Consider the following 12,303-nt stretch of genomic DNA (forward strand, 5'->3'; position numbering starts at 1 on the left):
TTTTTTTTTTTTTTTTTTTTTATAAGCGCGAAACCTACAGGTTCATACAGCCGTCAATAATGATAGTAATATTGATAATAAAAATGATGGAATAAATTATTCAACAATAAATTACTCAACATTCTAGGAACAATAATATTGGTAAGAAATAAAAAAAAAAATGTACCATAAATGTTAGCGCAGTTGGCATGGCTATTGTAATTATCCCTTGAATCATTCATTGAATTTCCATGGGAATCGGACGGCACAATCGTTGATGTGCAACCGGTAAAATGGCGCAATCACACACACACATAGGTATATCTGTCATGCCATCAGGTGCTTTTCCATCATCCCCCTGCGTTGTAATTCGAAACACTAGCAACGCCAACAATAGATCGGCTTTTAACTGCGCACATACAGAGATGTTATATTTTCTTTAACGTTTTCCACTGGCCTCGTTCGAACCCCCTTTCAGGGTAACGAGTCAATGAGAGAAGGATAAACATACTGTATATATTCATCGACGCTGGGGTAATTTGAACATTCTTCGGTTGTCTAGTCATTTTCCACTGTTTGTTCATGCTCGCCCTTTGTTTTGTTAGCTGGCAGCGTTAGCCCTGGGATTTTCCTCAGTCGGGTGCAGGTTAAATCGAACCACGGATTTCCGTTTTGTAACAAAAGGTTTCTATCGCCCTCTGTTTTACCGACGACGCACGAGCTTGGCTGGAAAAATAAATCCTCCGCACTGTGTTTTCATTGTCGGGGGGCATCTGGGGAAAAAGTCCTTATGGTCCCTTATCGGCGGTGGCGCCACCTGTCGGAATTCTAGAACATTCAAGATTTTTCTAAAAAATTCCAGATTTCTCTAAACGAGTTTGGATTTTTCTAGAAAATGCGAGAAAATTCTCCAGTTCCGAATGGAAGCATCGTATTCCGCAAAATTAAATTTTCTAGTTTTTCATGTTAGGATGACCAATCCTGGGTTCAGGAATCAGAATATGATGTTTTTAGAGCATCAGTATGTATGTGTGTGTGTGACCGATTCAATCTTGCCGGGATAACTAAAAAAATAATTGCTCAAATCGATTGAATTTGCGCTAGAAATACTCGTATTCATGTTATCCAGATTGAGTTCGATCATGGTACCGATGCCATTGTTAGTTTTCGAATTATAGCCAAAAACCATGCGCCGACATTGGACCAACCTTTGGCCAACCTTTGGCCGACCTTGCGCCAACATTGGGCTAATATTGTTTTATGCTATGGGGGTCTCATGAGAGTGTTATGGGGATGTTATGAGGGTCTTACATCCATTCGGAAGCATATTTCTAATTTATTAGCAAAAACAGGTACAATAATTGATAAAAACTGAAAGCAATATCCCACTTGTTTTAGACATGAATTTAAATTTTACGGGATCTTTGAGTAGAGCTCCTTACGGCTGTGTCAAAGATACGCCACCCGCAGAGTTTTTCTTCCACTTGAATTCGTTTTTTATACTTAAATTTTTTTTTTGTATTGTCTCTTTCACTTGGAAATATTTTGTCGACCTTGAATGTTCTTTCTTATGTTGTCTCCTCCCCTCCCGAAAATCTGAATGAATTGCTTGACTGATTTGTGAGGCGTTTGCGAATAGCTAGGCAATGATTTTTTTATTTATTCCCCGGGGTGTACAATAGTGACGGATGGTATCCATCGATTTTTTTTTTCTACTCTCTCCGGACAGTTTCACTGTGGTCTTTCTCATCCCCTTTTCAGCCTCCCCTCAGTGTAACATCGGTATGAAAAATTGACTCTCATTTGAACTCTTGAATACTTTGTGGCCACAGAAAATTGGAGGGATGAAAATAAAAATGAATACAAGTTGTAATTTTTTTTTCCGGGCTCGTAGGAAACGACGAATGATTTTATGTGAGTGGAAATTCCGGAGAACCCGTGATTAATGATACCACCGTATGTTGTACCCTTCCGGGGGTTGTACTGGGGTCAAGATGCGTGCGCTTGCAAAAATTCAAGACCAATTAAGCCCTTTATTAACGTAGAAAAATGGAGAAACGAGGAGAAACCATTTTGAACACTCGCGAGAGCCTGTGCGCGTGGAAAATCCCCTCTTTAATTACTGTTTCCTCAATTCTAGCCGGGGGTTTCTTGCATTGAAACTTCATTGCAATGTTAGAAAATTTTGTCTGCATTTGTCATGTTGCCATTCCGGGAAATCTTGTCATTGAAAATTCAGAATTTCGTGGGGAAATGAAAGAGAACTGTCAATTTCCATTTCATTTTTCCCTGAGAATGAATGGAAAACCAGGAAATTCTTAAATATATTCTTGAATTTTCAGGACAGTGACAGTGATTGCGGTTTAGGAGGAAGACAATTATGACATTTCAGATTTCACTGAAAATTCGATGCAATGTGACACTGAATATTTATATTAGATTGGAAATTCAAATAAATTAAGGAATTCTCGTCTTTATGCCCTTTAAAATTCTGGAATTTTACTGAATTTTTAGTGAAATCGGAAATTTCAGAATTTTTTCACCCTAAATTGTGAATTTCTAACAGTCTGCTACACAAACAAAAAAATTCAATAAAAAACCCTGCGAATTCGCTAGAAAATTCTAATGGGAATTAGAATTCTAAATTCTAAATTCTATTGAATTCTAATTCTAGTTCCACGGGGTTTCCATAGGAATTCTATTGGAATTCTATTGAAAAATTCCTTTTATTTTTTGCGCTGACTCTGTTGGATATTTAATAAGAAAATGTCACTAGATTTCAAATTTCTGTTTGAATTTTTCTCTTCAATTTTTCCTATTAGAATTATTGGGCCCAAATTTCCCAAGTTTTTTCCGCTGCATTTTGTTCTGTTTTCCATTGCAGAATCCGAGTGGAAAAACCTTAGAAAATTGATGCCCAAGCCGTCTAATAAAAAACATCTCAAGAGAAAAATTCAACCAGAAATTCGAAATCTATTGACTTGTCCATAGAATTCCATAGAATTCCAATAGAATTTTCTAGCAAATTCGCCTTTTTTTCTATTGAATTTTTTCATACGTGTACCGTACTTTTTTTCTGCATCTTTTCTCGGAAAAAGACGAGGGATTACATTCGTTAAAAGGAGGAACTGGCACTTTGCCATTTCAATCTGGTGAATTCTGGGGAAGACATCGAGATCTCAATTCTCTGTTGCAAATAGAATACCCAGGGATGCTCATGACCGTAATTAATTCATCAGGGGACTGTCATACGCTATCAATTGCCGAGCGAAAAATTCCCAAAACATTCTTTATCTGCGGGATATTTCAAGCGGGCCAGAAAAATAACCCTCGAAAAAAAAATCCACTCGCAGTAATCCTCGGTAAGGGTTATAACACACGTACGGGGATTGGTTCGGCCAAAAGCTCTCGTGCGGTTCGCCGAGTAACCCATATATCTGCTGTGTTTCTCTTTCTCACTCCCTGCCGCCCTTGTCTTCTCGTCTCTCCCGCACTGGGGTTGAATACCTTCCGAGCTCTGCCCCGTGATACCTAGGGGTTTGCGGCCCTCGAGAGAGATGCACTTTTACGACACGAGGATTACCAGATGGTAACTGAGGAGGGGCAGAGGGAACGTCGAAGGGGGTGCGGAAAATAAGGCGTTCAACTCGAGTGCTGTGGTTTCAACAGCGGCTCAATCTCCATTCAATCTTGCGAAATGGTTAAATATTTATTTCAGGGGAATGAAGGTGTCATATGGCGCAAGCTATTCCGCGATTCCCTCGGAGCATTTCGGCGATGCAAGCTCACACTGCTAACGTTTTTGGCTGAATTTTCCGGTACTTTTTGGGAACATTTTTAGCGAATTTAATTGTCACTGAAATTTCAAGGAATTTCGGCATTGAAAATTTAGGCTTTCGTGGAAAATCAAAGGGAAAGTTTAATTAAACTTGTCAATTTCAGTTTCATTTTTCTCTGAAAATGGAGAGAAAAACAAAATTAGGGTAAATGTATTATTGAATTTGCCGGTACGCTTTTCGGAAATTTCGAGGAATTTCGTCATTGAAAATTCAGAGTTTCGTGGAAAAATTAAAGACAAAATTAAATTAAATTTGTAAATTTCACTTCCATTTTTCCCTGAAAATTATGAGAAAACCAGAAAATTACGGTAAATATATTGTTGAATTTTCCGGTACACTTTTCGGAAATTTCGAGGAATTTCGTCATTGAAAATTCAGAGTTTTGTGGAAAAATCAGAGAAAATTAAATTAAATTTGTCAATTTCAATTCCATTTTTCCCGGAAAATGAAGAGAAAACCAGAAAATTATGGTAAATATATTATTGAATTTGCCGGTATACGTTTCGGAAATTTCAAGGAATTTCGTCATTGAAAATTCAGAGTTTCGTGGAAAAATCAGAAAAAATTAAATTAAATTTGTCAATTCCAATTCCATTTTTCCCGGAAAATGAAAAAAAAAAAAAATTCCGATAAATGTATTCTTGAATTTTCCGGACAGTGACAGTGAATGCGATTTGAGGGGAAAAAAACAATGAAATTTCCGATTTCCCTGAAAATCCACTCAATCGCAAATAAATCTCCAAATTCTCGTCTTCATTCCGCTCAAACCCCTAAAATTTTACTGACATTCCACTGAACCCTGAAACACATGATTTCCCCCCAAATTCGGCTTCACCGCCACTGCCCTCAAAAGTAATAATCAACTCCCCCCGAAACTCCATTATTTTCCACCATTCCCGACGTCAGAAAAAAAAAACTCCACAGATTCTCTTGGTCAGTCTGATACATATGCAACCGTTTCCCTGAACAGCCGGGCGTCCCGGGGCTGCGCGCTTATCGAATCCCTTCTCTCCCTCGAGCTCATTTCACTCTCTCCGCTCTCCTTTCTCCATTACATTCTTCAAAAAGACATTTAAAAAAAAATTCGCAAATGATTCATCGAAGCGAGAGGCTCCCGTGACAGTCCAAAATAAATGTTCAAGCTCTCTCTCTCTCTTCACGCTCTCACATTCCTCATCTCACCCGAGAATCTAGAGCCGAATAATTGATAATACCGAGCGAAAAATGACATCGAACGAGCCACATCGCGCCTTAAAAATACATAAATAATAATTACCTCGCTTGGACGTGCTGTCAGTGGTGCTAATAAATCCAGGTACGGCAATCACGAGAACAAAAAGTCCACAATGTACCCAAAACATGTTTATGTCTTAACAACATTGTTCAATTCCATATTACATAACGAGCGTTAATCACTGCCGTTACAACTTTGTTGTCCAGCTGGACAGGGCCGATCGTAAAATTATTATACAAATCCGCTGTCAACTTCGAATTGGGATGAACACGGTGCCATGTATGATGATGGTGGTGATGAAGATGATGATAATGATGATGGTAATGTTCCACGAATATGGTGAACCGCATAATAAAAAACTTTTGGTCCTTCTATATTATTCCATTTTCCTCCGGTTGTCGATTTTTTTACCCACAAACAATCGGCGAAGAGTCTTCTCCGGCAGTCGATCATTCAATTGATTGCAATATGAACTTTTGTCACGTCAATCTGTTTTTCCGGAGTTTTCGAACTGCCGCGGACGGCCGCTTGCCGGCGCGTCACCAAGAGCTCCCATTTTCCAAACGACGATTTTTATTTATTATTTTTTTAATATCGAAAAGGGAAAGGGAAGATTTTTCCTCCCAATGATTTATTACTGACGGTTAACAGTTGTCGTCGCGTGTGAAGAAGAAGTAGCAGCTGTAAACGGATGCGAAAGAGATTGCGGTAGTGATTCCCGGCGTGTATTTTCTTGCTGTTAGATAATGCTGAGTTTGAAGTAAAAGGAAAAATCGCCGAAAACTATTCACGCCACGGCTGCCATCTTCTTCCTCCGGTGGAAGTCTAAAGTATGAAAATATTTGCGGGATATATCCCTTCCCCCTGGACAACCGCGATAGAAGGGGATAGACAACGGGGAGTTTGTGAGGACGAGCGACCGCGGGTGGGGGCGAGAGTTGAGCTAGGATCCAGGCTCGTGGTACAGGGCAGTCCTACTCCGATTGCCCCCTACCTCCTGGGCTTCTCGCGGCGCCGATTTTCATCCCTCTCACGCTCCGGCCCCTCATCTCCCGCCGACAGCCGGAGTTCCCTGGCCGCAAGCGCGAGGCCGAGCCGCACATACGCCTGACACTTTAACGCGGAGGCCACCACCCACCCTCCGCCACCCTTATCGATTTCTCCGCCATTTTGCTGTTGCGCTTATGTATGTGTTCTTCCCTCTCTCTCACGGCGCCCCAGCCTCTCCCGGCTTCTGCCAACACAACCAACTGAACGAATCAATAAAACTGAGCTCTGAAGCCAGCCGCCAGTCGGCGGAGTTCGGCCAGGGCTGCCAGATCGGGCGGTTTCCCGCCAAATGGGCGATTTTCGAAGCTCCTTTGGCGTCTGAATGTCGACGCTGGCGGTCTGGCGATAATTTGATGTGCGCGTAATATTTAGGGCTCGAGGGGAAAATATTATATTTGAAATATTATACTTTCACAAGTTACCGATTTTCTTGTTTACATATCTGTATTCAATTCTGCTGTTCCAACTTTATTTAGACACGAGACCGAACGCGCGCTACAGTGCGCTGTAATGGTAACAATCATAATTGAAAATCTCAAAATTAAATTAATCATGAATTAAATTTGCCGCCTCAGACGACTGGAACCAATGAGGAATAAGCGTGACAGACTTGCGAGATATCGATAGTTATCGATTTTAAGTGTATGTTCTTTTTAGAATAGGATCGTTACCGACAATGAGGAGCAGAAAATATCCTTTAAAATGTCCCTTGAGTTTCCGAATTGTTTCTTCCGGAAGCTATTCTCTGAAATATTTTTAAAATTAATTCATCAATTATTTCCGTTTGTGTTTTGACACGATCCCCTGATGACTTTATTTGCATTTGTAAATCTGATTTATTGGAGATCTTTCGTATCCAAGAGGCCACGTCCTAGTGAGGTCTCTACAGGGGTTTAACGAATCGGCTTGGTAATATCGAAGTTTATTACATTAAACGTGCACGTATTCATTCAAAGCCTGGTGAAAAAATAATTATGTAAAGAGGGGGCGAGTTTTTGGCGACACCAGCACCGACTGCGGGCGATTTGGGCGACAGGGAGGGGGAGCACTGCCGACGAGACCTCTGGAATATCTGGCAACCCTGAGCTAGGCGACTCTCATTACGTTTTCTCGTCACTTCTCGATCCATAAGTCTCGTTGTCACTCATCTTTTATCGCGCATAGTCTCATGCCTCCGGGGGGGAATGAAAAAATTGACATCTTTGGGATGTACCCAGGGCAGATTCGCCAGTTCGGAGGAGGAGTGGACTAGTATTCTGCAGGGAATATCTCTTTGGCTAGGGAATTTTTTGACTCGCTAGAAAGCACTCATTTTTTACACTGAATTATTTGAACCTCATTCATTCGATTTCAGTAGCGAAGTGGTGAAACCGTTCGAGTCAATTTTGAATGTTGGCCAGTTTTCAGTGAATATCTCGGAATCTAAGGGAGATAGCAAAATTTTTGTTTCGATCTTTTTTGCAGCTCTCAATTCGCCCCACAAAAAAATTCATTACAAAAATTTCGCTATCTCCCTTAGATTCGGAAATATTCCTCAAAAACTGAAAGGAGAGATGAGGCGACTTGAACCATTTTGGCACTTCGCTATTGAAATAAATAAATAAATAAATAAATAATTGAATAAATGAATGAATGAATAAATAAATAACTAAAATAAAATGAATAAATAAATAAATAAATGAATAATAATAAATAATTTAATAAATTGTAATAAATAAATGGTAAATGATAAAATGGTAAAAATTGAATCGAATTCTCCTCCGATTCATTCGTACTCCAGTTGTCGCTCTGTTCCATTCGTCGACTAGTTCCCTGTCGATAAAATTTGTCATTTAAAAATTTTTCATTTTCATTTATTGTATTTATTTTGTTTTCCTTTCTTCTCCTGTCACCTTACATAAACTTTTCCTTAACATTCGCTGACACACTCATACATACATCAGTCATTCATGCTCGCAAATTCTTTTTTTTTCCTTCAAGGGTGAGATCCGATCGAGTTAATGTGGCTAGCATATAAATAGATATATATCAAGTGTGTGACGTGTGAGCAACGTTCGAAAAATCTTACAACTATTCTTCACCCAATTACCTTTGCCTCCATCTTCCCTTCATTATCGAAGATTTATTCTCCATTTGATGTTCCATTTCTCTCATGTTAGTAGAAAAAGAAAATGTGAAAATTTATGTACACGGGCTCGCTGAAAGGAATGACTCTTCTCAATAAAGTTTTTAATGAAATATCTTTTACTGAAAATCCATTGAGAAAATCTAATTGAAAAATTCACTCTCAATCAAGGGAAATAATGGAAAAATATGTCATTTTTTTCTTCGTTAGGATTAATAATGCTTTATGCTTACTTTTTCAAATGAATTTAAAGAGCGATCATCGAGCTTGTTGTGATGATCGATTACAATTGTTCAAGGCTAGTCTTATCTAGGGATCGATTAATATATAATTTCTTGGCTAACATCTTTCCTTTTTTCTTCCTGTTTATTATTACGTTTTATTTAGTTCTTATAAACCCTTAATCGGCTAAATGATTGAAAAATCCGCCTCAGTTGCACCTAGTCCTTACACCTCTGCTCTCCTCGCAGATGCGCGTGCTCTCGATATAAATACGTATTATCTTGTTGTTATTTATCAGATTTTTTCCACTTTTATTTCTTCATTTATTAGCTCTCCTCCATTATCACTTATCCAGTATTTATTTTCCGTTAATAATAATTATTATTATTCAGTACTACCTACTAACAAAGTGCGCGGCGACAACGTCAGTGTTCTCGCGCATTCAGGTGTGCGTTACTTGTTCATTTTGTTCTTCCCCTTCTGAACGCCTCACACAATTTTCTTACACGTGTGTGATGTTATGAAAATATCAATGAAAGATGCAAGAACAAAGCTGACGATTGAACGGAAAACAAAATGGTAATTTAACTCGCTGTTGCGTCGTAAAACGACTTCGATATTGCATTGACGTACACTGAGAGAAAAACAAACACGTTGTCAAACAAGTCTTGTTTGGGCCAACAAAATCGCTAGTTGAAAATTTCCAAAAAAGAATGTCTCGAGGGGCTATTCACAGGCGTAATCGTGGTGTCACTCGCTGATGTAATCAATTGTAATCCCAGTGAAATCAATGTAATCATTGTAATCACATGATTACCATATTTGTAATCAAGTTTTGGTAATCAAGTGGTAATCATTTGTAATCACTGTAATCATTTGTAATCAGTGTAATCTTTCGCAGTTGCTCCTAGTGAGACCGTGAATTTTGTTTTTGAATTTTCGCGCGCGTCATTTCTACCAACGGTAAGTCTCAGAGATCCCTGGATCAATTTTTCTTGGAATCCCAGATGTCTGTGGTTCAGAAGCTTGCATAGCCAATGCGTTTTGCACAGAGCATTTATCCGTAGAAAATTGATTCAACAGAGTTAAAATTTCTTCTTATTCTGGAGAACCAACGACTGAATTATCTCTAAATTATCTGCTGGTAAGTTTCATTCTCCATCAATGGTAGATGTTCAGTAAATTTATTTAGCTAATAGCACTTATAAATGCCCAAATTTTTAGATGGAGTGATGGAGACTGCATTCCTCTGTTCTAATCCCCGCCCCTCCTTCCTCATTTCTTTGCAGATTCTAATAATTAATTATTCCCTCAATTCATATTTAATAAGAGGGCATTTTTTGTGATTTCAATGATTACAGATGTTTGGTAATCACAGAATGTAATCGACGAAATCATTTGTAATCGTGTAATCACATTCTGCGCTCTTGACAGTCACGGTTATCACATAGGCAATGGTGATCAGTGTAATTAGTTCCGTAATCCCGGGTAATCGAGTACATTTTGTAATCGCGGTGTCAATTTGAAAGTCTCAAACATGAATGATTGTTCTGCACTCGACAGCAACGAAATATTTGGCTCAAGAGGGGGATAATTCACACCAGACGGTGCCTAAATCTATTTTTCCAACAAAAATTTTTCACTCCGGCGCACTCTCTGCACATTTGGCACAAAAAATCCTCTTTTGATAATTTTCAAAAAACTATTTTCTTGACACAAGCAAGACTTGCTTGAGAACTTTGTCGTTTTTCTCTCAGTGCATTCAATTGAGTCATCAATGATAATAAATAGAGAAGAAACAAGTGTTGAGCATCACACCCAGCTGATTATCATCAGTAATTGATGTTCCGCCTCACTCCACAAAATTCCATGACATGCATTCATTCGTCTCTCAATGTTCCTCTCTCCACTTACTCTTTTTTTTCTTTTTGATGTACAGAATTGGCAATATTTGTCTATTAACGTACAGGTTTTACTCTCATATCTTTATTCATTGTTCGAACGTGATTTGTTCTTACGCAGGTGAAATGGAAAATGAAAGTCGGAGTTTTTAAGAATGCGAAGGGTTGATGTGTTCAGTTTATTCTCGAACGAACAAAGGATCGTCTTTCAATTCAGTGGTTGAGGTAAATGTCCGCCGTTGCGTTGACTTGTTTCACTCGTGAGCAGAATGAGTGGTAATTTATAACGGAAATTTCGAAGAATTTTAAATGCATTATTGGCACATAACGACTCTCAATGTCTCGGCTCTCTATCACTTTAACTGTTGGCACTCGTCGTATTTCACTCTTCAATACATTTTTAATCTGTTTGATGTGTAGATGTCGCTCATCTCATTTTCCCTTTCTTCGTTTTTTTACCCCTTAAACTCATCAACTGCCAGTGAATTGCTACTAGGATAATACGCGTACAATATTTAGAAATAGAAATTTATTAAAATTGCAAACTTGTCGTACTTGCCATTGCGGTAATATTATATTTCGTTCTTCGTTTTCATCTTTCGCCAGCACTCATTCATTATTTTCAGAGGGCCGCGAAGGCTCTTCGAGTTCGTCATCGACATTACCAATCATTGAGTTTATAATTTATCTTTTCACTTTTCCTCCTCCAATTTCACATGCACTTCTCATCGTCCCGGAGAGGAATGTGAAATAATAATGGATTTAATACAAATACGAGGGATCCTACAGGAATTATAAAAAATAATCGCTTCATGCATTCTCTTCACCCTAAAATTCAACGTAACGATAAACTTTGCTCAATAAATTTTGAAATAGAAACGATATTACTGGAGACAAATGATGTCTTGTAATCACACATTCATCTTGACACAGGGGATTACGTTTCCTCCATTCATTTGACATACTTTTCATATAAATATCTCATTCGTTCACATCTAACAACAAAATGCGATGCGACACGTTGTGGTAACATTGAATCCAAATTGTATGCCCTCATTCTATTTTCAAACGCATGTGAAAAACATTATTAAAATTTTTTTCAATCAACTATTACGAAGACAGGGTATGATTCATGCACACAAGAATTGCACACATATATATTGACATAATATTGAAATCTCAATTTGTACCAAGGGGCTATTCACAGGCGTAATCGTGGTGTCACTCGCTGATGTAATCAATTGTAATCCCAGTGAAATCAATGTAATCATTGTAATCACATGATTACCATATTTGTAATCAAGTTTTGGTAATCAAGTGGTAATCATTTGTAATCACTGTAATCATTTGTAATCAGTGTAATCTTTCGCAGTTGCTCCTAGTGAGACCGTGAATTTTGTTTTTGAATTTTCGCGCGCGTCATTTCTACCAACGGTAAGTCCCAGAGATCCCTGGATCAATTTTTCTTGGAATCCCCGATGTTTGTGGCTCAGAAGCTTGCATAGCCAATGCGTTTTGCACAGAGCATTTGTCCGTAGAAAATTCATTCAACAGAGTTAAAATTTCTTCTTATTCTGGAGAACCAACGACTGAATTATCTCTAAATTATCTGCTGGTAAGTTTCATTCTCCATCAATGGTAGATGTTCAGTAAATTTATTTAGCTGATAGCACTTATAAATGCCCAAATTTTTAGATGGAGTGATGGAGACTGCATTCCTCTGTTCTAATCCCCGCCCCTCCTTCCTCATTTCTTTGCAGATTCTAATAATTAATTATTCCCTCAATTCATATTTAATAAGAGGGCATTTTTTGTGATTTCAATGATTACAGATGTTTGGTAATCACAGAATGTAATCGACGAAATCATTTGTAATCGTGTAATCACATTCTGTGCTCTTGGTAATCACGGTTATCGCATAGGCAATGGTAATCAGTGTAATCAGTCCCGTAA

General features: G+C 38.4%; 1 protein-coding gene across 11 annotated transcripts in view; it reads right to left on the reverse strand.

The window, feature by feature from the left end:
- The window catches only part of LOC107039777 (disintegrin and metalloproteinase domain-containing protein 9), a 53,820-nt gene extending 47,880 nt beyond the window's left edge, over nucleotides 1–5,940 (reverse strand). For 5 of the 11 annotated variants that reach the window (XM_015259561.1, XM_015259564.1, XM_015259566.1 and 2 more), the window contains exon 1: nucleotides 5,095–5,933. In XM_015259561.1, coding sequence (XP_015115047.1) covers nucleotides 5,095–5,179 — 85 coding nt within the window. In that variant the 5' untranslated portion in view covers nucleotides 5,180–5,933. Of the gene's footprint in view, nucleotides 1–5,094 lie in introns of all 11 variants that reach the window. The other 6 variants (XM_015259567.2, XM_015259562.2, XM_015259568.1 and 3 more) reach the window with 3 other exon arrangements.
- Between the last annotated feature and the right edge of the window lie 6,363 nt (nucleotides 5,941–12,303).

The sequence above is a fragment of the Diachasma alloeum genome, unplaced genomic scaffold, assembly GCF_001412515.2.
Source record: "Diachasma alloeum isolate Michigan unplaced genomic scaffold, Dall2.0 Dall_scaffold_00307, whole genome shotgun sequence".
NCBI lineage: Eukaryota > Metazoa > Arthropoda > Insecta > Hymenoptera > Braconidae > Diachasma > Diachasma alloeum.